The sequence below is a fragment of the Thermobia domestica genome, chromosome 11 (genome assembly GCF_964235325.1).
Source record: "Thermobia domestica chromosome 11, izTheDome1.hap1.1, whole genome shotgun sequence".
NCBI classification, from domain to species: Eukaryota; Metazoa; Arthropoda; class Insecta; order Zygentoma; family Lepismatidae; genus Thermobia; species Thermobia domestica.
In genome coordinates, this window is record NC_137464.1 from 243,803,427 (window position 1) to 243,830,950 (window position 27,524).

General features: G+C 35.4%; 2 protein-coding genes across 3 annotated transcripts in view; both read left to right on the top strand.

The window, feature by feature from the left end:
* LOC145664875 (uncharacterized) overlaps positions 1-18,569 on the top strand; it is a 36,346-nt gene extending 17,777 nt beyond the window's left edge. Inside the window, exon 2 of the mRNA XM_081731922.1 lies at positions 11,646-18,569. Within this exon, the coding sequence (XP_081588048.1) occupies positions 11,854-13,131 (1,278 nt within the window). The 5' untranslated portion in view covers positions 11,646-11,853 and the 3' untranslated portion in view covers positions 13,132-18,569. The remainder of the gene's footprint in view (positions 1-11,645) is intronic.
* Positions 1-25,690, top strand: part of LOC145664873 (uncharacterized) — a 43,487-nt gene extending 17,797 nt beyond the window's left edge. For both annotated transcript variants that reach the window (XM_081731921.1, XM_081731920.1), the window contains exon 3: positions 19,617-25,690. In XM_081731921.1, the coding sequence (XP_081588047.1) occupies positions 19,617-22,764 (3,148 nt within the window). In that variant the 3' untranslated portion in view covers positions 22,765-25,690. The remainder of the gene's footprint in view (positions 1-19,616) is intronic.
* Positions 25,691-27,524: the final 1,834 nt, after the last annotated feature.

Below are 27,524 nucleotides of genomic sequence, written 5' to 3' on the forward strand. Positions count from 1 at the left end.
TAGTGGTGGGCACAAAAACAGGTTTTTAAAAATTTTCAAAACCGGTTCGGTTTTTCACCGAAACCGGTTATCGGTTTTCTCCAAAACCGGTTCGGTTTTTACCTGGTACGGTTTCGGTTTTCTTCAAAACCGATTCCGTTTTTTTTTTTTTTCAAAATTTGTTCTATTTCTGACCAGAATGGTGTTTCGTCGTTCTCCGGAAACCGAATCCATTTCCACAGAAATAGTTTTATGTGTTTTCGAAAAGTTTTAACCGAAACCAGTTTCGGTGAAAACCGAAACCGGTTTCGGTGAAAAACTGAACCGGTTTGGAGAAAACCGAAATGTCGGTTTTTCGGGGTTTGCTTTTTATAGAAACCGGTTTTCGGTTTTGTAAAAACCGGTTTTTCCCATCCCTAGTTTTTAGCTTGTGATTACCGATCTTATAAATTTGGACATCTTTGCTCGGTGCTGGAAATGGGCACTGAATCTCAGCAAACAAACGGAATTCATTTTCATTTTCTTCTTTTTTTGTCTCGTTCTTGTGATGAAGCGTTTTAACGAGAGCGCTTAAAGTTTACTTTTAGTGTTGTGCGATACTGTTTCCACTACTTTCTGGAAGTAATTTGTTCACCTTTTATAACTTATAAAACAAGTATATTAAAAACATGACATCTAGAACGACACAAATGTAGGGAGGAAAAATACATCTAATTTTTGTGTAGCAATATCAGGTAAACAATGTTGTAAATTAGACTTACAATTTTCTTTCTTTCTTTATTTTTTTTTTAATTGGCAATACGCCAGCTTATTATAGAAAATATAAATCAATGCAGCATATTATTTAACTAGTGAAAAATACATATTTCACAGGAAGATTTGAACTAAATAACTTCCAAGTGTAAAAATGTCTTCACGGTAATCATTACACCACATGGCCTTAATAACAAAACCACTTTTCTTCATTATCTGACACGCACGGAAAGAAACATAACATGAAAGAAATATATTGTGGTTTCCTTTTATTTTACAATTTCCTTTATTACGATCAGATTAGGGAGTTAATTTAAAAGTGTTGTTCTTCCATGTTTGGATAATATGAAATTCTTCGTAATCCACTAGAAAGAAGAGGATTAGAGAAGAAAGATAGACCTATTTTGCATTTATTGCTGCATCCGTAAGTTCTCAGCATATGTTTCGTTTTTGACTTTCTTTATTATTTGTTACAAGACAAGGTACGGAAATTCAGGTCTGAATCTGGTAGCCAGATCAGAGGTTAGTCGTCATTTTTTCTTAGCAATTTGAAAGGAAACAAAGTAAATGTCGACTGTTATCGCTAAACTGATATTTGCGGAAATTTTACGTTTAATATAAGGTACGATCCAAATTAACTAAAAATTAAATTAACATATAAAAATGAAATTAACAGCTCGCACTCAGGAAAACTTACCCCTTTAGGGTCGGCTGTCAGTAAGAAGTGAACACACTAAAACCATCCAAGTCTATAATTCGGAACTGAATTAGTTATTTGACTTAAACGCAAATAAGGCTTATAATATCCACCCGTCCCCTCCGTCCAAATATTGTATACTACACCCGTCCTCAACGAAGCGATCAACTGTGTTTATATGCCACGCTTGTCTAAAGAGCTTAAGTGTGGCTATCAATCTTTATTCAGAGACGCAAATAGATAGATGCCCTAAAATCCATTCAAATCTGTGATGGATATTAAATGACTTAATTCAGAATTAAATGCTAGTGAGGCTTATAAACGACACCCATCCTATCCGTCCAGGTGTTGTGTGTATATCACATCCTTCCTCAACGAAACAATTGTCTGTTTATATGCTACACCCATTGCAAATTATATGCAATACATTTAATATTTTAGGAACGGTTTGAGACAACTAATTCATTGGTTGGTTGGTTGGATTTGAGCTTAATGTCCATTTCAGCACAGAGGCTATATTAGACGTGGACCTATAGCTTAACGTGGGAGCCAAACCACCGTAGTTATAATTTACATTGTTATAGTAGGTAGTTATAATTTATATTGTTGTTCTCATAAGTAAAATGTAAATTAAATTCGTTAGGAAGAAAAGGAAATAATAATTACCTAAGAAATGTGTATTTACCTGTGAAATGATTCCCTCCTGAGAACAGGCACAGTGAAGATAGTAGTAAAAATATATTAGATTTCTTAATAATCACACAAGTATAAGGTTACAAAGCTTGTATTTATATAGTACAATTTTGGTTAAATAAATTCTGTTACTTTCAAAGTTACTTTGTTGGTACTTTTTCAATGTATGACTCAATGGATTGAATGCACAACTAATAAGTAAAATTATAAGTATTTACATTCCGTTGAGAAACAGGTTCTTTTAATTGTTCTTGAGACAGCAATGTAGAGATCAGTGATTCCACGAAAGTGCACTCTTTCTACCAAGTGTATCTTTCGTATCAGTGTAACCACAAGAAGCAAAAATTTTAATCTATGGAATTTTAAATTACATTAAACTGGCGGAGATGTGGTTATTGATGAGTGTATATATATATATATATATATATATATATATTATCGGGAAAATTTATCTTTTCAATCTATCCACCGTAGTTAAAAGACATTAAATACAAAAATTAAACTTACTATACCTAAACTTGTATTCATTTGTATTTTATTGTTATCTGTTTGAAAAACTTGAAAATTATGTATTTTCTATAGTCTTTTTTTTTTCTCGATACGTACGTATATAAGGATTTGTGCACACTTAGGTATTTCATTGTGCCTTCTTTTGTTCGTTTAGTAATAAGATGTAGTTAAGAAATAATCGTAAACTTTTTTTTTTTTTTTTTTTTAACTTCAAACGTTTTTAGTTTTACTCAAATGCACAAGCGGAAGACATTATTTGAGAGAGCTTGTTTTCCGGCCCACATTAGTGCGCTGAGAGAATTGTGAATGAAGTGTAACTAACTTCATATAGAAGCTCTCGTAGTCCTTGAGATTGAAAGTTCAGGGAATTTGTTTGATTGTAGTTTAAATGTTCCTTTACAGCATGAAGATTACATGAGAGGGAACCTATAATGTTTTATACAGTAGAATTGGAAGTAATTTCCCCGAAGTTACTAGGATAAGAAGCCAGAAGCGTTTTATTTGGTAAACTCTGGCCAATAATAACAATCAATAGTTCTTGTAAAGTTCTCTTTCGATGTTTTCATCCAGTAATCATACGAGGCACAGTATCTTGGACAGGTCATACTAAGTGAATGGCTACGAGAAGTTTAGCTTATATTAAGACAATTGTAGTTTTATTATGTCCTTTTATTTTTAATTAAACAAGTAATAAAACTTTGAAAAAGGAAAGTATGGAAATAGCGGAACTCACATATCTTGATGCAGAATCGATAGCGCAAATTAAAATTAAACGTCAAATTGAAATACAGGAATATTTGTATAATGTGGTTTAGATGAATGCAGGGTTCTCTGTAACGAGTTTTATTATTATCATTGCAGGGCTCATAGCGAGTCACTTTTTTTTAACTAAAAGTTACTTTTTTTCAAGTTGGTCACTAAAAGTTACCTTTTTTTTTTTTTTCAAATTTGTCACTAAAAGTTACTTTTTTGGGAGGTAAAGTGACTTTTTCGTGTGACTTATGTTTTGCATTGGCAGTTTTCTAAGAAAAATATTATAAAAATAAATGAAAAAAGGTAGAAACTTGTTACTCATTACTTTTCTGAAAGCTTCAATACTTGCTGCCACATGTGAAACAGTCAGCTTTATTCTCACTTTTACTCTTTCTAAAGCACAGTGGATGGTTGGTGGATACTTAAGCTCTCAAGGTGAGGTTGAGAAGGTGTGTCTATTCGGAAATAGCCCAGAACTGGTCCCACTTACTCAGAAGCTTCTTACATCTGCTAAATCTGCTTACCGTAACTACAAAGCATACTTAGAAAACCTAAGAAAGGAGGAAGCTCAAACAGAAGTGAAGAAGAAAAGATGAAACAAAACAACAAAGAGAGAGGTGATGGAGAAATTGACAAAGGAAAAAGGGGCATGATGAGATTTTGGTCACCTTTTAGTCACTTTTTCGTGTGCTTTTAGACACTTTTCAGCTATTTTCAAGAGACCAGACCACTATGAGCCCTGTCGTTGTTATTACTCCTATTTAAGAATTGGCATTAGTTACTTAACTTTTATTATCGTTCATTACTCCAAATTTTCGTGATGAACAAGTTCATTGTAAACCTCGAACAGCGCGGCTTTACATAGCAGGAAACCAAATGACAACATTATCCTGTCAGTGCTGCATACCGCATTACACCAATAATTAAAAGCAGAATAAAGGTACTGAAACATGGAATTGTGTAAAATGTGTCGTCGGTTATGCAATTGTAATATTAAAGTGTTAGAGCTGGTAATATTTTGTCGTGAAGTAAGATGGCGACCTGGATTGTAAACTGCAGTTGAAGTGTGGAAATATCCATCAAACTGTTAACACAGGTGAGTAAAGCATGTAGGAAAGAAATCTTGTGTAGCTTTTAAATCTGTAACAACGATCATGTGATTGAAAGGAATAGTTGCCCTTTTCGTTGTATTTTATGACTCACATTAGAGAATAGTCCTGCTCCTTTATGTATTCCAGTAGCTACCGCACGTGCCGTTGGTGCAATCGGTTCGATTCGCGCTGGAAGATAATTAAAATTTTAATACGTTATGGTGCTTCGGATTCCGCGTTTAAACTGTAGGTCCAATTCTCATATAGCCGCGAAGCTGGAAACACACAGTCTCCTGGATGCATGCCATGTTTACTTTTCTTGCCAGCCTGTTCGACAACCCGTAGCTCTTGCCTGTCAAGGTCCCAACCTTCCACGTTCATATTCTGACTGACTCTAAATATGAATCAACTGGTGCTAACTGTAATATTCACAAATGGGTGATAGTTCTCTATGACCCACGATTTAAAAAAAGAAAAAAAAGTCACTGTTATGTTCCTGACTCCCTATTCTAGTGTTCTTCATCGTAATCGGATTAAGAGGTAGGGTGCCAATTTTAGTATTATTATTTACTGGTACTATTTCATCGCAGGCTTTGTGATGGACAAAAATTGATACGTAGTAGATTCACCTTTTATGTAGCATCTATACCAAAAAACAAACTCACACAAAACTACGATTATGTATCCATAGTTCCTTAGTATGGGGCCAAAATTCAAAGGTGAACAACTGAACAGATTATACAGTCTGGAAGTTCTGGCCAGTCACAGGACTTCAACTGTTTAAATGAACACTCATGTCCAAAATGATTGTCGCATATCTATAACAATCTTCTTGTAAGAATATAATTTGATAATAATTTTGCAGGGTACTTTTAAGACTGATACTATATATATATTCGGGAAATGTATATTTGTAATAAATTTCATAGGGAAAGAATTATAAATACGAAAATTATAATGAGTAAAATAAAATGTTGCTAAACGGACAAGAAAATTTTATTTTCGTTTTATTGTTCGTATTTACTGCTCTTTTGACACGAAATTTGCCACATACATGTGTTTGCCGATTATGCACATGCTAACATTACAAGAAATACCGGGGGAATTCGTTATCAAATTATATTCCTACAACATATTTATAGACATGCGACAATAATTTTGGACATGAGTGTACGTTAAAATCCATGATGCACCAGTTAATACGTCCAATCTCAACGACTTTTCTGTCTGTTTTCATCCGTAGTCCGCTGTTTTTTCATTCAAGTAACTCTTGTCGACCTCTCAGTCATCGCCGAGAGATCCTAAGTCTATACCAGGAATCCAGTCTAGGCCCACTTGCACTGAAAACTAGCGTACTAGCCATCGAAATCATAGTAAAAGTTGTAGTGGCCTGTTGCAGTTTAGCGTTCCTCTTGAGTACCGAAGCTATATGAGACATGGATCTACAGTTTAAGATGTAATGGGTTCAGATTTTTAAGGGTATCCTACCGGGAATCGAACCCGAAACTCTGTGCACCAACAGAGAGGGTTCAAAATAAAAGGAAACGAGTTTCAATTTCTATAGGAAACATCGAGCAACGTAACGAATGCCGTTTGTAAAGTATTAATGTTACATTAAATATCTCTCTCGATCTCCGATTAGTAATTTCTATGTAGTTTACTTTAGTTCACTACTTTATGTTGGTTATTTTGGACTATATATTGCTTTACAGCTGTCTTTACGACCAACAGGGAATTTTTGTCGCTGATTTTAAAAATATTGTCGTGTGAAATTGTAGTTTGTATGACTAGTATCATTCATGTTTCTCTCTCAGTGATAAAGATATATATTTCAAGTCTTGGGTATTCTGTCCTTTGTACTAATAAGTGTATTAATAATATGTACGTTTATTAAAGAAGCAGCAATTTTTTACGCTTTAAGCTTTATTCTTTCATTTTCTTATTAATTGATTGTTGTGATCCAATCTTAGATTTTTCTAGTATTTATAAGACTGAAAATTTGTTAACAATTTAGGGCGCATCAAATCATAATATCTAGCATTAATATAGCATCAGGCTAAAACGACAGTCAGAAATTTATTTACATATACACGTATATCCGTATTCTATGATTGCTAGATTTTTCCCAATAGGCCGTATACAATGCTGCTGAGAGACCACTGTTCGATTTGTAATCATAGCCAAGTGGCTAACGCGGGTGCTTGTGCGTGCATTATTCCGGGCTCAACTTCCGTTGGAGGTATTTTCCTCTAATGTAAATTCAACAGTATGAAGGGATGAATTCCAAAAGAGCCTCCCTTTCAGTATATCTGTATACTGAACATGGTTTCATGCCAAAACTTCATAAATCAAATTAATTGTAGGCAAATGAAAACAGCATTCTTTTCTAAGGTGTACTAATTTAATAGTATTCTCCGAAGCTAATTTCTGACTCATGCCTAAAAACACTTATATAACTCTCGCCATAAATGATAATTTCAGCGCTATCTTACGAAAAGTAGGCAGTTGCAATTTTCTTTAATGTAGATTACTTTTCTTTCACAGAAATAGAATGATGGAAACAAACACAAAAATGATCTGAAAAACTTACTTTTTTGACTTAGGCTGTTTTGGAATTGGGCTCTTCAATTGTTTAGTAGTTTAACAGTATAACCCGTTTTATACACCTCGGGTGCTATAAAATGAATGTTTAATCAATCTAATCCCGATTTATACACCTCGGTGTTATAAAATGAATATTTAATCAATCTAATCCCGATTTATACACCTCGGTGTTATAAAATGAATATTTAATCAATCTAATCCCGATTTATACACCTCGGTGCTATAAAATGAATGTTTAATCAATCTAATCCCGATTTATACACCTCGGTGTTATAAAATGAATGTTTAATCAATCTAATCCCGATTTATACACCTCGGTGTTATAAAATGAATATTTAATCAATCTAATCCCGATTTATACACCTCGGTGTTATAAAATGAATATTTAATCAATCTAATCCCGATTTATACACATCGGTGCTATAAAATGAATGTTTAATCAATCTAATCCCACTTTAAACAGTATGGCCTACCTCATACAGCCTCGATCCTGAAAAAGAAAGTTAAATTCATATCAGTTCAGTATAATCCAAAGCAGCTGCTACTTTGACGGACACGTCTCCTGGTTATGATTTAACAATAATATTACAGCCCTTCGCAGGCCTAAGCTGCTCCAACACCATCTGTTAACTACCGGATGAACAATGTCCAGCCTAGTCACGAAGAGCCTAGCCTTATTTTGAACAGCGTATCAGAAACTTTCTGGACCTACTGCCCGTCACATTTTTTTTTTTTCATACACGTTACTTTGCAGATCATCTCACGATGCTGGGTGGACGCCGAAAATCGGAATACGCCGGCCGGGAATCGAGCCCAGAACCACGTGGACGTTAGTCGAACGCTCTAACAATTAGATTGAGGAGCTCAAAATGTTATGATTACTTCATCATTAATAAACTGTATTTCACTTCATTGCATAGATTGTTTCCAACAGTCTCTCTCAAAAAGCTGGATTTGAATACACAACTAAAACCGATAGACATTAGTGGCAAATAAAAAAGAAATATCAAAAACTATATGAAAACTTAACCACAAATTATTTTTTATAAAATACACTTCTATGTTGAACACTTAATATCGGAATGCATTTCGAATGTCCTATCAGTATATTTGCTGTGACAGTTAAGGAAAAATAAATATGTAGGGATATAAAGCACTCGAAACAAAAATTGGCTGCATCGTTAACTAAAACACTTAAGTGAATCTAATATCACACATCTCCTTTAGCCTAACCGGCATAACCGCGGGACGTAAAACTTAAACAGATTTCTAATATCACACAACAGTAGATCAAAATGACTGCAAATTTCTGAAATGTAACGAATAATTTCATTGTTGAGGATCGTTGAAAAAAGGCCTAACCTTAACTGTTAGAGAGTGGCTTATCAAGAGAACTTCTCCCGATCATTAAGAAATCTATAACTAATATTATGTATAATAGTGATCTTTAATAGTTACAGTGGATGATCATAAAAAATATAGCAGTCATAAACACAACATAGATAGCGGAGTTTATATATATATATATATATATATATATATATATATATATATTAATTCCTTCTCGTCATAACATGAATAAATATATAGTCCTCCCTGCTGGACTATATAGTCTAGTAGGTCGTAATGTGACTTTTGTACAAATAGTCTCGGAATTTGAACGTATTAATACATTGTTCGGAATTGACCTTAAACTATAAATTCAAGCCTCATATAAACTCGGTACTGAAAAGGAATGCTACACTTCAAGAAACAAACTTCATAAACGTTACATTTCATGTACTGTCTTGTGTTAGCTTAGAGTAGGTTCGTTAATAGATAAGGTTGGAAATGAGCTTCAACGTACCACACGATTATTTGACAACGTAAGTAACTGTTCTTTCTTCCATATTAGACACCGAAAAAAAAAAATGTTCAACAGTATAAATGAAATGTAAACGTAAAGAGCTTCATTATACATCAGACGAGACACGAAAAATACTCTGATAGCGCTAATCTGTACATTGTGGGTTTGTATTTTGCGTCTGAAAATTACTATTGTGACTGTGTTCGCAAGGAAAGGTGGCTTCTGACAGCTGTGTAGAACACGTGGAGTATTGGAGACGCTGTTGTCAGAGGTTCTGCAACAGGGACAGCAGCTCTGGCGACAAACTTAAGACGTTTAACAAGTCGTCTCAACTACCGGCAACAGCGCGGTCATTGACGTTCGTTGCCCAGAAACGGCGTGAAAGAATACTACTGTAATTGGCGAACAATCCTCCCTCTCGTTTTGTTTACATGTGCAAGTATCTGTCAGAGGCCACCTTTCAGTAACTCGATAATAATCTTCGTATTTGATGACTTCATTTTTGTTTATTCCTGGTGCCCAGGCCGGTAGCCAGCCCCAAAATTTAGGGGGGGGCGGTAGAAGTTAGGGGGCCGGTCCAACCATATTATAGTTCGTTTGCAAGCCTACCGTGAAAATTTTAGAGGGGACCAGCAAAAATTTGGGGGGTCCCGGCCCCCTAGACCCCCGTGGATGCGGGCCTGCTGGTGCCTATTTCTCAAAACTACTAGTTGTGGTGGACAACATCGTGCTCATGGGTTTTCTTAGGGTACTCTCGTTTTCTCCCACTGTCTCATTCCACAGACTCTTCCATCATCATTCACTTGCTTTAATCATCGTCTCCTCTAGCCTAACAGGCATAATCGTGGGACGTTAAACTCAAAGATTTCATTTCATTTTCAAAACTTCTAGTCTTGTGAAACAAATTTAAAATTTTCTATATCAGATATTTTACAATTGTATATACGATAAAATCTTCGGCGTCCACTTTAGGATCATGAGGAGAAACTGGAGAGTTACGTAAAAACAATAGGTGACGACTACTAGGTCTATAAAGTTCGTGATGCGCCTGTTAGGGAAAGAGTGTCTCAGTGCGTTGATCATATGTTCGCCATTAGGCATGACGTAGTTCACCCGGGTTGCTAGCGGATGGCGCTATATATATGATAAAATCATGACCAATTAGAGGTATCATCATTAGTATTTAAAAATAACTTCTAGTGTTTCTATTTCAGAATATTTTACGACTTGTACAAAACAAATTACAAGACTAGTAGTTTTGTTGTGGACGAGTTTGAATGATTGAGCAAAAGCTATGATAAATTAGTTAAATATCAGAAACATAAATACGAGTTATATTAAAGTTCAACTACGAGTACATTTTTTTGTAGTTTTTTTAGATACTTGTATGATTCTGAATATCGAGTAACTTAAGAAAGGTTGACCAATAAAACCATAAAAGAATACCCAAGGCATTGAAAGTTTATATATATGTAGACAGGGTCGGCCAAATGTCACGAACGCGTTATAACTATAAATAACTTTTTTTTTTTTTAATTACTTATCATTAGTTTCCATTGACATTTCACAGACTTAAAGACCAAGGATGGGAAATTGTTTACACTTATGTGTGGAATATAATCGTAGATACAGGTCCTGTGTACCACATGATTCATCAGCGTGTCTATCGGTCACGAAAGTCATGAAAAAGTCACAAAATCAGAAAACGGTCATGAAAGTCGAGAAAAAGTCACGAAATTTAGCTTTTGGGTCACGATTTTTTTTTTTTTTTTTTAATCTATACAAATACAAGTATAGACTGGAAAATTTTGTTCTATAAAACGTCAAAATTTACCACCAAAAATGTCTATGGTCTGCTTTAGACGGTACCAAATCACAAGCAAAGCACGCTTCTATCGCATGCATGAAAATTTGGCCCAGTTCGCACAAATCGCTCTTAAGAATTTTACTAAATTTTGTGGTTTGGGAAAGAAAAGGTCACGAAATTTCATTTTGGAATTTTTGTAGACACTTTGTTCATGATAAAGATCAACACTTCTAGTTCAAATCCCCGTATTTCTGCACAAATATTGTCTTTGAGCTGCTGTATTATTTGTAGTTTGTTGACACACTTTGTCCTTCAGATAGCCTGAAAAAAATAATCAAGAGGAGTGAAGTCAGGCAAACGGGACGGCCAGTTTATGTCAGTGTTTCACGAGATGATGCAGTGACCGAAAATGGTCCTTAGAAGCCAAGTTGAGCCCTTGCTGTGTGTGCTGTGACCCCATCTTGTTGAAACCACATCTCACGCATGTTCTTCACTGCAGGACACACAATAGTTGACCGATATCGATCGCCTTGTTGCCTGACCTCACTCCGCAAGAGTAGTTTGGGACTCTCTGAAGGACAAAGTGTATGTTAACAAACCACAAACAATACAGCAACTCAAGGATAATATTCGTGCAGAAATAGGGCACTCAGACCAAAAGTTTTGACGCCTGTTATGAATCATGTGCTACACAGGAGACCTATCTGTGAAGCCCATAATGGCGAACACCTACCTGAGATTATATTCTACACAAGTGTAAACAACCTTCTATCCTTGATCTTTAAGTCTGTGAAATGTCGCTGGAAACTTAATGATAAAAGAAATTCACAGTTGTAACCTCTTCGTGACTTTTTTCCCACTCTGTTTATTTTTAAGCTACAAAAAATGTGACTTACATATCTTTAATTTCAGGATCGATGAACTATTAAATGATAGCGAGCGATACACCGAACTGACCTTTGAGTTATCAAGCTCGAAACAAGAAGGGGATGTTCTTTCACAAGATGAAGTACCACTGTCGTCAAATCATCCAGAAGTAAATAAAATAAAATGTTACGAACGAAAGAACAAAATTTCCACTGTTAGAACGTTTGACATCGACCCAGTTCAAGTGAAAAACATGTTACTTGAAAAGGAAAAGCAATTGAGGGAATCACGAGAAACTATGTACACGTTTGGTGATTATTGTGATCCAGAAATTGACACTTCCGTTGCAAAATCGCAAAATACACTTAAGCTAAATTTTGACAAAAACTATGGTGAGATGGATTATAAGTTGGTTGCTCCAAAGTATAGATTTAAAACTAAGTATTGGAGTAATATACATTCCTTACTGAATCGATTGATTCCTGCTTTTGTACTTTTACGTAATGAAAATACCAAAATGTATGGAGGGCCTAAACGTAAAAGGAATGACCAAAACGATTGCCTTAATGGCCAAAGTTACAGTAGATGTATTACTGGTGGCACAATTGAACAGAAGGATGCTAAGAAACATAATCTCTGTCAGAATGTAAGCAAAGGAAACGTTTGTGAAATAAGTCATGGAACGGAAAATACTTATCGCGAAGTGTGCAGTGCAGTGATAGTGGAAAGTGGTGAACGTATAAATAATGTGCAAGATATATCTGTATGTTCCGTAACCCGTCAAGAAAACATAGACACAGTTGTTGGGGGGAAAATTTATTTTTACGAAAGTCCTGGAGTTTCTAAAGCGAAAAGATTTAATTATGCCATAAGCAATAAAAGTGATACTTCTCAGTGTATTGTTTGTCGTTGTAAAAAGAGAGACACAAAGTGTTTAAGAATAAATTGTCGTGCTTGGAAGAATTTGAAGATGCTCAGTAATAGTTACCTTCAAGAGATTTTTCAGTGTGAAATATGTAATTATACGTTTTCTACGAGATTTAATTTGCAACAACATCTGTACAAGGTACACGGTATAAGTAATGTTCTATGTGAATTGTGTGGTAAATTAGTTCCTTCATACACATTATATCTATGCCATAAAAAACTGGAGCACTTGAAAAATCCAAAAACATGTACCGTCTGCGGAGATGTTTTCCACTCTCCCAGAGAGTGGAACCACCATTTAAGATGGCACAATCCCTCAAGGTTTCCGTGTAGTGTATGTCACAAGACGTTTAAAAGCAAGAATTTTTTAACGAGGCATGTAAGGGATGTTCATTCAGATAAGAATCGTTTCAAATGCGACACATGTGGAAGAACTTTTGCTAGAAGTTGCCGCCTTCTTGATCATATGCAAATTCACACATTGGAGAAACCCGTAAAATGTAAATTTTGTGATACGTATTTTCTGGGAGTGAGTGCTCGTTCTCAGCACCACAAGGAATCTCACGCTGAAGAACTCGAACACATTAAGGAACAGTTGCCCTAGGCTATGTATAAAACATAAGCTACAGTTTAAAATGGATCAGAAACCACATCCTGTCAATGGAAATTAAATACTAGTCTTTCTTACCAAAGCGAGAACATTAATCGTGTAGCTTTTCCACTGATCTAGTGGCTAATATGCTAGCCTTTGGTGCGTGGGGTCTTGGATTCAATTCCCGGTGGGAAAAACTCTTAAGGGTCAGTGGTGTGATGATATTGTTCTAAATGTACATGCTCCAACAAAAGATAAGGGTGTCAATATAAAAGTTTTTATGAGGAAGTAGAACGAGTATTTGACCAACTCCCGTTATACCATATGAAATTGTTTTAGGAGATTTCAATGTGAAGGAGGACGAGAGAATATTTTCAAACCGATTGTAGGAAGTGAAAGTCTCCATAAGAAAGTAATGACAACGGTGTTAAACTCGTAAACTTTGCAACATCCCAAAACTTTATCGTGAAGAGTGCAAAATTTTCACATGGCGATATTCGTAAACCAGATGGGGAAAACACATAATCAGATTGATCACGTTTTAGTAGATAGAAGAAGACAGGGTAGCATAATTGATAATCTGTCGTTCAGAGGAGCTGACTGTGACATTGATCACTACATGGTAGCAGCGATAATAAAAGAGATACTATCGTTGAATAAAAGAAGCACTCAACATCTGAAAACGGAGAGGTGTAATTTAACGGAAAGAACCAGGCGAGAGGAGAATACCAGATTGAAGTGTCGAATAGATTTTCGGTTTTAGAAGGTTCGGAGTGGAGTAGTGTTGAGGATACGTGGGTTGAAATTAGGGATAGCATTAAAATTTAAACAACAACAAAAAATGGACACGTGAAAATACACAGGAACAAACCATGATTCGACCAGAAATGTACTAAACTAACTTGCCTGTTGTACAATGGCTCAAGAAAGGGCTGCATTTCACCCCGAGGAAAACCATCTTTCTGTTGGTATCTCTAGCCAATGCTTATTTCGTCTCTATCACTGGGGTCACTCTCGACCACAATTTATTCATCTCCACCGAACCTAGCTTCCTTGCTATTGACGAGACTCCATTGGGAGTCCTGTCGTCTTCGACGAAGATCATTACCTTCTTGCTGCCTTTCTTTCTTCTCAGTTCTCCGATGCAAATCGCCTACTGTGAGGCAGAGACTAATACCCCTTTTGGATCTGGCCACCATATGATCAAGGACATACTGGGCAGGTCAGTCACGCACTTGGCTTTTGGGGTGGTCATCTTCTGCTACGGTCACAATCCTACTGATCTCTTATGCGCAAAATGGCCAAAGCTTTATATTCTTGATCTTGAAAAGTGTAGCTCTTGCTCGTGCCATGACTGGATTTCGTATCCAGAATTTGACATTGACCTGCAATGCCCTCTGGCGGGTCATCACGGAATAGACCCTACCAAATGCAGTCATTCTGTCCTCTCATAACATGTACAAATCTTACGTTAATTTGAACTTAGCAGCGCCTCCACTAAATTTGTTATGTTATTTTGGGGTGGAGGGTAATTGTCCGCAGGAACACGGCGTAACCCGACCCATTTTTTTAAATGTGATTGTGTGATGATGTGTGTTTAACTTAGTCGTGTGATAGAAGTCACACAGTATGAAGCCGAATTATGGGGCTTAATACAGTTCCGCTTAGAACAAGATTGTGTAGATAATCCTCTGCTATACGAATCTTACCTTTTTGCGAAGCTTGTCCATCTCTTCTACCTAGCCATCAAGTTCGGTAATTTAAAACTTACATTTAAGCCTAAGACGTCAGACTCCATTATCGACCCACTAGTTCGGAAATATGAGAAGGCAAGAGTCTCATCTGGGGACGATGAGTCTCAAAGGTGAGAATGCACCAGGTATTTACAGAACTAAGTTCTTATAACTTTAGATGGACTAATCGAGAGCTTAAGGGTTTATATTGGTTGAAGCAAAGAAACGGTTTCTAAAAGTGATTTTATTACAATGAAGAAAACGAGAGAATTACAAGGAAGTTATAAGAGGTTTAGATAATGTGAATTACAAACGGTAGATTCTAACCTTATGTGAAGTCAACCCCAACTTAACTGACTGTATGTTTTGACCTGCTAGAACACGAAGTATATATATCGCGAATCCAGAATGTTGGAAAAACGTAACCGAAGGAGAAAAGAAGTTCAAACTAACATAAGACATGATAATTCCGACTGGCTACTAGAAGCTCCTTGCTGTAGTATATACCGCTAAGCTCTTTACGAATCAACTCTCCAAATCAAACGTGTCACCAACTCCTAAGTTCTAACTTAGAAATTCCTACCTGCTTTCTAAGTGAAAAATGTACTTCTGAGGTGTCAGATTGAGTGCTTGTGATCCCTTTGACGTCTCGTCTCAATCTGGCTGCAATGAACCAAATTCAAGGTCGAGCTCGTTCTTATATACCATGCGCTCTCCTACGCGTAGCCTTTTGTTTTTGTGTCTTTTCTCCAGAGGTCACCTTGGCATGCGCTCAGAGAGAGCAGAGAGGATTGCCACAGGCTTGTAGCTTTCTGTTGATTTCCTCATGCCGAGGGAGAAATATTAACATATGCATTAGCATATACGTTCTATTACCTTTTATTCTACAATGAGTAACGCCAGTTAGGTTTTCTTACATAATGTTAACCCGGCTCTGTGAGGAAATCAAAAACCGAGTCTAAAATCAACAACGCTCACTGGTTATTTAGCGACACATGGTAGCTAATTGTTAGTTCAGCTAGCACCATTTATGACTCACTCTTCTTTCTCTCCTTGTGTATACTGAATACAGGGTGCCCCAAAAGTAGGTATACAGTACCGTACTAATCAGCTCATTGCATTTTATATCATTTCTTATTACTATCCATCAGGTGGATTTAGTTTCTTTATTATTTGTTCTTAATATGTTTTTACTTACAACTTAAGCTCGGAAGAGCCAAACCAAATAAACCCATAAACTAGAATGTTATACTTGATCAATGCAGAGGTGTATACCTAGTTTTGTGCCACCCTGTATATTCAAACACTGAGTCCGGCATTAGGACACTACGGGCCCAGTCTGTGTAATAACACATTGACAAAAAATTTTAAACTTGGAAAACTTTCACACACACACTTTCAAGGAATACTTGCTGTATAAATAAGATTTGCGAATAGAAACAATGAACCAACTTGTTACTGTTTTCTAGAACTCAGTTTTTTTCGTTCTAGAATCCAGTATTTTCAAGAAGATCAGACTGTAATTGAAGATCAGACTGCGGTAGGTAACGTAATAACCAGTAGTTTTGGATGTTTAGCGTGTGAGAATTTCTTACTGTTGTCTATGCAATAATTGCTTGATGAACCAAAGACTTTAATTTATTCGTAAAATGTTCATGCAGTGAATTAATTGTATATTATGTTTAGCTCGTATTTCAACTTGGTAAGAGTGTATGGTTATGTTGATCCTGTTAATAAAACATGAATGTGAAGTTTACTTCCTAAAATGTTCATTGTATTGAAAAGTACGGTAGAGACCTAATGTTCTAATCTCAACAAAGTAAAAACACAAAATTAAATTGTTACCGGTAATCATATTGTGTTATACAGGGTGGCCCAAAAGTAGGTATACAATCCTGTATTGATCAAGTATGACATTTTAGTTTACTAAGATAATGAGTTTATTTGCTTCAATCTATTCCGAGTTCAATGTATGAATGGAAAGATATTAAAAACAAATAATAAACTAAACTAATTCAAATTTGTATGGATAACAATAAGTAAATTACATAAAATGCCATTGGCCGATCAATATCGGACTGTATTCCTACTTTTGGGCCGCTCTGTATATTAGAATAAATCTTCTGTTGTTTTACTGTTCCAATCACAAGTATACCATGGGAAATACTGTATGTAAACTAATATTCTAGATTCCCAGTGGTGTATTTAGGGGGTTATCAGGCTTACGCCCTCGCCCGCCGAAATAAATTTGTTATATGCACAACTTCATTAAAATTTGTCGGTACCCAAAAGGAAAAATGTAAGTGCTTATTCACTTGTTGTGCATAGCCCCCCCGAAACAAAATCCTAAATACGCCATTGTAGATTCCAGTTTTCTTTCTGCGACCGTGGAAAACAATACTATTCTCTGAGCGATCCTTTGTCATTTCTTTGTGATCTGATGTTCATTGTCATTCATATAAGTATAGTGCATTCAATTCGAAACCAGTCTCGATGTCCATTTAATGTAAAGCATTTCTCACTTTTGTGTAAAATGTATGTAATTTGTTCATTGTTGTGGCAGTCATGTACAGTTTCGTTCAAAAAAATCTTGGTCATCCACTTTGCTTTAGAACGCCATTCTGGCAATCGTACATAGGAAATTCTAATCATTGGCTTTAGGTAAAGATCTCAATTGACCAAAGAAACCTAAATTTGTCCGATTTTATTCCAATTGTAGGTAAGAGTGTAGGGCTGTTCAAAAAGTTTCTTTTTTTACATTTGTTGATTTTATTCCATTGTAGGTAAGAGTGCAGGGCTATTCAGAGGGTTGTTTTTTACATTTGTCCGATTTTATTGCAATTGTACGTAAGAATGCAGGGCTATTCAAAGAGATTTTTTTTCACATTTGTCCAATTTTATTCCAATTGTAGGTAAGAGTGCGGGGCTATTCAAAGAGAGTTTTTTCTTTTCCACATTTGTCCAATTTTATTCCAATTGTAGGTAAGAGTGCAGGGCTATTCAAAGAGTTTTTTTTTTTTTTTCACATTTGTCCAATTTTATTCCAGTTGTAGGTAAGAGTGCAGAACTGTTCAGAGAGTTTCTTTCTTTTTTTTTTTTAACAAAATTGTAGATTTATTTGTAGCAAGTAGAAGAGAGAGAATGCGTAGAAGAGAAAAGGGAAAAAAAGAGCCAGGAAAGTGTATATCGAAGAAAGGCAACATTGTTCAGTAAGTCACTTTCCACCACGTTTTCCAAGTGTTGCTCTTCTCTGTTGTTGCTGGTTAGCTATTGATTCCATAATGTAGTGTCAAAGAACGTGCTTTCATTGTGAAACTTACTTCAGGACACATTCATTCAGAAACCACACTTACAAAAACTGAAGAATTACAAATTATAACCATAGGAGTGCTCCATATCAGGTTCCTGAGAAAAGATAAACCGTGTGGACATGTGCATCAGACAAGAAAGTTATTATTTCCAACATTTGCTGTAGCTCAGAATACTACGATTCTTTTATTTCTTTTGTATCTCGGGGCTGATTTTAAATTGAGTGCACTATACTAATCTGAAAGAACTTAAGATTTGAAAGACAGCGGTACTAGCACTAAGCTTTTTGTGCCAGCAATTTTATTTATGATGGTTCTATAGTATATTTTCCAGACAAATCTGTGCTGTAACGCGTGTTCTATGTATTGCTATTTCTTAAAGTGCTAAATAAATTTTTATATTGTTTAATGTATGAGTAATTTAATTTTATGGTACTCCATCAGTAATTTCTCCCGTTGTACTATGAATTCCTATGGAGAAACAGATGTGCTGTTAGAGAATTTACTACCATATTTCTTACGTAAATAAAATATTATACAGCAAGGACGTGTTGCATTTGTAAAAATTGATTTTACCCGAAATTTTTACTTACATAACAAATCTATTTGTAGTACAGTGAAACCTCTCTAAAGCGGACAGCCGTGGGGAATCAAAAATTGTCCGCTATGGAGAGGTGTCCGCCTTACAGAGGTTTCAATATTTTCTTAAGTAAATTAATAAACAAGGTAATATGCAATTAGAAAAAAATATTTTTGCATGAATCATGTATTTATAAATATTACCAAAATGTTAGATTGTATCTGCATTATCTTACGTCATCCAGTTCCCTATGTTCGAGCTCTTTTGTATTTTATATTGAGATTTGAATGTTATCTTGACAATGTTTTCAAGTGGTTTTCGCATTATCTTCCTTTTTTTTCTTTATTTCTCCTGCTCAAGTAAGCACTTACCTCTGGTGCGTGGTTCGATCCCGGTCAGGTAAGTTTGTGGTGGACAACATCATGTCCATAAGTTTTCTGGAGTACTCCCGTATCCTCCCATATTTTATTCCACCAATTCTTCTATCATCATTCACTTAGCCTTAAGTGCATAATTGTCGGACGTTAAACTAAAAGATATATTTTCCATTGTCATCCATGTACAAGTATCTCTCACTTATCTTTAGTATACATGGTATCAGCGAGTATTTTCCTATCATTTTACTATTATTTCGTTCTATCGTGGAATGAAGTGCGAAGTTTTATTAATTTGTGTTACCTAGCATTTTAAAACATTTTTGTCCAGCTCATAATATGCTACGGCTAAAAGAACTGATATGCTTACCATACATACATGAATCAGCTATAAAAACCTGTAAAACCAAGGAAGGATGTTTTAGTGTGTTTTATTGCTGTATTAAAGAAAGAATATTTCTTTGTTTTAGCCACTATTATAAATGTTAATTTTCTTTTCCAGGTTTACCGACGAAACATCTACAAAGTCCTTAGATGGAAACGAAAACTCCGACAAAGAAAATGGAAGAAGTAGAAACTTGCTTATGAAACGGGATACAATGAAGGCAGTTCCATGTGGCAATGCTTCCAAAAGTGTTGCAGACACAAGAAACGAATGTTTAAGTACAAATGATGGGGGGAAACAGTCAAAAGCACTTAAAGCAATAGACACTTCATGTCACAAGCGTAAGTTTACTCGTAAGATTTTTGGTGATAAGTGTATTCCAACGAATTTTGGTATGCTTGAAGGACAACCAGGTACCAAGGACACAAGGAGAAGCAGTGACAAATTTGAACAACAAACTGAAACTGAATCTTCTAGTAAAGCACAAAATGACCCTAAAGTGTCAAATGTAATTGCAGATACTCTAAAACATCTTATTGATAACAGTACTATGAAGCGCATACAGAGTCCCGTTGAAGATTTAGAAAAACCAAAAGGCAAAACTTGTGATAGTATATCAGTTTCTTACGGAATAAACGCAACTGAAGGGGAAACATTGAAAGACTTTCAAACGCTCAATTCAAGTAATTCTTCATCTTCCGAAGATGGCTGCAGTGGGGTAGCGGAAGCAATTTCTGATTGCAACTTAAGTTCTGCTACACCAGTGACTGTGGAGGCACCTACCGAAAATAATAATAATGTGGATTTTAGTGTTAAAAACCGCATTGGTATTAATCAAGACGTACAAACGACTCCAAATTTGCACACAACGATAAATAATCATATACCAAGTTTGAAGAAAGACAAACTTTCACATTGTTGCCAATTGAAAAATATTCCTCAAAGTGAAAACAGTAAACTTTCTAATTTTACACATGATGCAACTAATAAAAACGGACTTTCTCAGACCTGTCCACTATCACTTCGCCAAGCAACCGAAAACGTAATGAACCAAGGAGCCGAAAGTGCAGAGCCGTCCAAAACGATACACGATGAATCTGTTAAAGAAAATAATGGGGAAAGCGGTGCAGAACATGTTGAAAGTACCACTGAAGATTTTGAGAAGACCAAGGACAAAACCTGTGATGGTAATAGTGCCAATCCTGTTTCTTATGGAGTAAATTTGACCAAATCAATAGAGGTAAATGCTCAGTGTCATGCAGTAGTAAATAAAATCAACAGCTCCACTGAACCAAAGATTATCGAGTCATCTGCTAAAAATAATAGTGACAACAACCCCGTAACAAACAAAAGTGAGCCTAATCGAAATGTGCAAGTAATTTCAAGTTGTAAAACAGCAATAAATACAACCAACAATTTAGTAGTTATAAATGAGGGAAAATGTTCTGATTCTCAATCGGAAAATAGTACTCTCCAAAGTGAGAAAAGTACTATCAGTAACTTGAGTAAAGAAATAATTAATCAAAATTTGGCTAAGCGACCGCGCTCTTTCTTACCAAATCAAGAAATCACAGTGAAGAAGACGTACCAGGAACCCAAAAATGCAAAATTGATGGAAACGATCGATGAATCTATCAAAGAAAACTATGATGGTATTTTTTCGAAACGTGTTCAAAGTAGTAGTGGAAATTCAAAGCGTAATGAAAATTCTATTTCAATTCCTTGTTCAAATCAGACATTTACAGCAAAAGCTTTTCAACTACCAGGGTTGAATACAAGTACATTGTTGTCGCCTGTGGAAGGAAATTGCTGTGAAACAACAAAACAAAAAGTTGAGTGTAACAAAGTAAGCGAAAGCTCTAAAGTGTCAAGGATTGTGGACACATCTGCCGAGAACAATAATATGAGCACATGTAAAAAATATATTAATCCTAATCGAGAAGTACAAATTGCTATCAATTCTCAGACAACAATAAATAAGACTCCAAAATCTTCGTATGATGATAAATTTGAAAATAATATTTCCCAAAATGAGGCAAATGTGACTGGTAATTTAGAGCAAGAAGTAACAAATAGTAACGTTGTTAATCGATCCCGTTCACCGTCACCAGTTTTTCAAGTAACTAAAGAAATAAAGACATATTGTGGAAGCAAAAATGCTAAGTTGATGAAAACAAATGATGATGTGCTTGGGAATGTAAAACAAGAAGTACTAAGTGATGATGAAGTGATTCGATCCCGTTCTCCGTCACCGGTTTTTGTGGTAATTAAAGAAATGAGGACTTACTCTATAGGTGAAAGGAGAAAATTTATGGAAATCCAAAATGATGAATCTGTGGACGAAAGTAATATTGAACAACAAATAGAAAAAGATGATATTAAAACAGATGATATTGCGCAACAACAAATAGACAAAAACAATAGAATGGATGATAATGCTGAACAAGAAATTAACAAAAACAATAAAACTGATAGATATCGTTCTGTAATATTAGAGTTTAAAGAAGAAACAGTGATAGATTGTGATGAAACAGAATATTCAATATATGATATGGATAATTATTTTAAGTTCATAGAAAATGAGAAAAAGTGTAAAGTAGTGCCAGATTATTGTGCTTATGAGTTTCAGCAGTCAGTAAAAATGACAAAATTACTTTCAAAATCATCTAAAGTTCCTTCAAAATCATCTCAAGAAAAGGAGAAATGTAAAAGTGCGAAATGTGGAACCTGCAACGAAGAATTCTCAGACAAGAACTCTCTAACGAGACACAGACATAAGCACCACTCATACAGGCAGTTGTGTGAGCAATGTGGCTACGAATGCTCCACTTTGGCTTATTTACGGGTGCACCAAGAAGACAAACATGGAACTTCAGCAAGGATTCATGTGTGTAGTAGATGTGGAGCGACATTTAATAAACTTCATCAGTTACTTGTACATAAGAAAGCGCACTACAGGAAACCTGCTCCTTGTCATATATGTAATAAAGTTTTCCCGGCAAATCAACATTTGAGAAAACATTTAAGGGAAGTTCATCCTTCGTTCAAACCCTTTTTGTGTGATACCTGTGGACGAAGATTTGTACGTAAGGATCGCCTGATAGATCACATACGTACACATACAGGCGAAAAACCACTGATATGTACATATTGTGGCACATACTATAGGCAAAAAAGTGCATTGTCTTTGCACCGTAAACACTGTGCAAAACTACAAGTTGATGGCGGCATGGAAGAATATCAGCGAGGTGAAAATGCATTGTGATCAAGAATGTAATTTTTTAAACCCCGTATGTTTTGGTCACCAATATTTAATATACAGGGTGAGTCGTAAGTCACTTGACAGAAATGCATTGAAAATGAATTATTTACCAACTACGAAACTACAAAATTACTACAAGTTGTACCATAGTATTAAGTAGGTTACCTAAATTCAAGTGTTCAAAGTGTCTTCCATCATTTCCAGTGTACAAATTACATCTGTTAAGCGCAGAACATAATTGCGTCACTAATGCTTACAGGGTTCTCACAGATCTAGAAAATTAGGAAATTTTATTTTTGTCAGGGGAAATGAGGGAAATTATTGAGAAGTTCTTTAATATCAGGGAAATTATTGAGAAGTTCTTTAATATCAGGGAAATTATTAAAAAGTTCTTAAATGTCAGGGAAATCAAGTAGTCGTTCTGACTAATGAAACCAACTTTGAAGTAATAAAGTTATTTGGAATTTAGAGATCATGCAGCACTAAAATATAGAATAGTAGGTCACAGATGCATTAAGTTATATCAAAAATGTGTCAATATCAAGCTGTGATTTGTAATTAGCTTCTTAACTCTGAAATCAGTGAATTACAGCATCTTGAATCCCTTAATGTAGACAACGTATCGCGTCTCTGATCTTCTGAGCTAAGATACATACGTCTTTTTAGCAGACGTATTGAAAGAAAAAAAAAAGTTCTCAATTCGACCCGGTTATATATATGTGTGTTGTGTGTATGTTCAAGCATAACTCCGACACAGGTGTACCGATTTTAATATATATATATAATATAAGCATTCTTTTCTTGTGGTTCCACATAAATTTCATGAGGATCTAACGATAGTCTTCTGAGGTAGATCATGAAACTTGTCAATGAGTGATAGTGTTAACATCGTAATTAACCAAGTTTATTGTGTGCATGGTCACGCATACGTTCAACAAATGTACTGATTTTGATTATTCTTTTCGCAGATTCCATATAAATGTCATCATGATCTAGTGACAGTCTTTGGACTTGGACTGTGAAACTCCTCAGCAGCTGATAGTGTTAATACTATGTTTATATGTTTACGTATAATTCCGTATCGCGTAGACCGATTTTATATATATATATATATATATGATCTTGCATGTTTTCTAGGGAGATCCATTTCATATGAAGTTAGCGTCCTCTCTTTAGTATAGGTATCTAACTAAACTAGTGGGGTTACAGAAAAGTGGACAAATTAAAAAAGTAAAGTCAGGGAAAATAATTTACAGAAATCTGTGGGAATCCTGGCTTAGGGAGATCCGCTACAGACCTAGTCTGTTGAAACTTCTATTCAGGTTATGGATTGCTTGTCGAGATGGAAGTACGGAGTTCGGAAAATTGTTTGACAAATAGTTCTTACATCTTGATAACCATCAGTTTTGAAGTACAAACACCTGTTTATCCTTTGATAACTTTCTATTTATTGTAAACTCATTTATTCACAAATGTAACTAGGTTTAAACTCCTTATAAAACCACTTCTGACAACATTATTCACGAACATATTGTTTATGTCAAGTAGCTCCTTCTACTCGTAAGTCAGTTAGGAACTGAAAGGAGCAGTTCGACTTAGAAATGCATTTTTTACAAATTATTTCCATTTGTAGAATTGAAAATTATAAAAGGAATGTTCTGTGTTTTATTGCGATACGTTCAGTCGTTAGCAAGTAACAGAGGAAAAAAGATTGGGATGACGTCATACGTGGTCAAGCAGCGAGAGCAGGCTTCTATACACAGTGCCAAGCATTTCGTTTGTGAGAGACGCCGTGGCACGTTCTAAAGTGCAATTTCCTTTCCCAGAACTGAGTGCAAAGACTTAGAAATGTCATTTGCATGTAAAAAATGATAATATGTGATGGTGGGCTGCACAAACGTTTTTATAATATTATAAAACATAGTTTTTCCTACAAGCATAAGTTCAGCGTTTCACAAAAGAAAAGAAAATTTAGAAACCAATACGATGTAAATAGATGGCGGATGAGATTGCTACAACTCCTAAGTGCCTTTCCTTTAATCATGCGTCCGATTCTTAAACATAAGTATGTTCATTCTCACGTTTTGTTGCAAAAATGAAAGAACATCTGTAAAGTTTGTCAGAATACGATAAATGGTTTACGGTTAAATTTGTTTCATTCGCATCGCTCTCCGCGGAACAACTCTCGTCACCCGTTTCATCATTGTCACTTGATAGAAAAAAAAATATATAAAATAAAATAAACGAAATCAATGTCATGAGGAACATTGTCATCGTCACTGATTCCTTCTACAAGCCGGTATATTTCACTCCCCAATTCATATTGAATACCAGTTGTATTTACATTTATTTCTAAAGCAGTACTGTTGTATGAGTGACTGCGTTGCTATTACCTCCTAATGCCTCGTCTCGACTACAACCGTCAATAGTGTCTTGTACGATATTTTTACGTTGGTAACTGGACATAGATTAGCGCTTATTCAATGGCTCGGATTCTAAACCTTTCAATGATATACCTGAAACAGCGTTCTTTCTCAGTTTGCGTGTAAATAATTCTCCTGGCATTAGCTTTTTTTTTTTTTTTTTTTTTTTTCAGTAAACATGACTGATCGAAGTCGGACTCTTCAAAATGTTCGGAACAAACGCTAGTGTTTTCATTTGGCACAGAATTTTTCCTATCGATTTTCTTGAGCCATAATTTATATCGATCTGGTGATTTCTCACGACTTGGGTACGTAAGAAAAAGATACTTAATGTTCTCAGATTTAATCGCTCGTGAATTACAGCTGAAAACAGCACGGGTTAGGTATTTCTACCTCAATTCACAGACATAGCACGCGCTGTTCTAACATGTTTTTTCCTTTGCACCGGTGTTTCTTTCAGAAAAAATGTTCCGGAGGGCACACTTAGTATTCGGAGGGACACATTATTTTCACACAGTACTATTATATTTGTTATATTATAGACGTATTATTTTAGTCTCCTCCGGGGGACACTCTCAGAGCTCCAGGAGACAGTGCCACTACCAAAAACATGTCTGGAAGAAATACTGTTTCGCGCAACATTACGTAATTACTGCTCTCTCTCTCTCTACTCTTTTTTATACTAATGGTGTAGGAAAAACAACTTACAAAAACGTCCTTCAAGAATTCAACACAAAGCAAAACCGGTAACGAACCCAAAACACAATCTATTAAATCCACTGCACTATTAAAGATTTATCAGCTGCGTACAAAGAGTGGTTGCTGACTCACATTGAGTTCCTCGCGTAGCCCAAGAGTGAGTGACATCAGCATTTGCGATTCATCAGAAACAAATGTCTATAGAAGCTGAACGAGACGGCCTATCAAGATTTTAAAAAATACGGGTCTCTTATTTTTTTGTTACTCCTTCTATTGCACCAAACTTCTTTTTAACTCGAACTGCTCCTTTAATAGCTGCTAGTGTCAAGCGACTTATGGCCCACCCTGTATTTGTATATGTAGTGCCTACGTGGACACGTTTTAAAAAGGGATTATTTACGAATAGTTTTGTTTAATATTAAGCTTCATAAAACGGGTAATTGTAAATAAGCATATAGAGAAAATAGCATACATCATCATCAGCCTCTATTTCGACTCTAGTTTTACTTCATGGCTACTTAATTACTCCTGTGAACGCGTTTGATCCTCTCCCCGATGGACGATTACTTGCATAGTATAGAAATTCAAGTAGTAGTTCGGCTGTCAGTGTAAGCAGTAGATTCCGTACCATATAATCTTGGTGTTAAAAAGAAATCTTAAACTCCAGTCAACCAAACAACTGTAACTTTTGTACTGATACATTGTGTTTCCTCTATAAACATATCTTAACCATTTTATGTATGATATTGAAGAGCATTAATCCTTGGAAGTGAAGTAAGATACATTTTATATTTCTACCTCTAATTTAAATGAGCTTTAATTCAATTTTGGTTATTTTCCTAGCTGATTATTCTAGATTCTTATAACTTCCCGTTCTTTCAATAATGAGGAATCTGTGACGACTAGGGTCCTATGTACATATATCTATTTTTGTTCGTATGACTTTTTTTCTCAACAGATTCAAGTTTTATTTTGACATTATGAAGTAACAGTTCTCGTCGACTATGAGGGCAATTAAAAAGTTTTACTTCTTTTCATTAGGAATAATATTTTCTTCAGCATTATCAGTTATAATTGTTATTTTTATTTTCATAGTGAGTATAAACAAAATACTTTAATAATGTATGATTTCTTTAGCTATATTTAGTTTCTGTGTAATAAAATAATAGTAATAAATATCAGAGAGCAAACAAGAGTACAGGTGTTAAGTGCGAATTCATGAGGGTTCTATATGTGTATAGAAATTCTGTAAAGTACGAGACATGTTTTTTAAGTAAGTATCGTTTGGATTTTTTTTTTTTTTTTTTTTTTAAGTATACTTTTTGTAACAACTATTGTTACATGAAAGCCTATACCTTAATCTACTTTTATACATAGTTTCCACCAATATTAAGGCACTTATTGTATCGTACAACAAGGCTTTGAATACCATTCTCATAGAAGTCTGTCGCCTGATTTGACAACCACTGCAAAACGGCCTTTTGACCTCATCATCGTCGTCGTGGCGCTGACTATCCAGATGCTTCTTCAAACTTCTTGAAACTCAAAACTTATAACGACGAAATCGTAAAGCATCTGTTCCCTTTTACTTGTTCCTCAACTTTTTGCACTAAGTCTTCAGTGATGACAGAAGATCTCCCA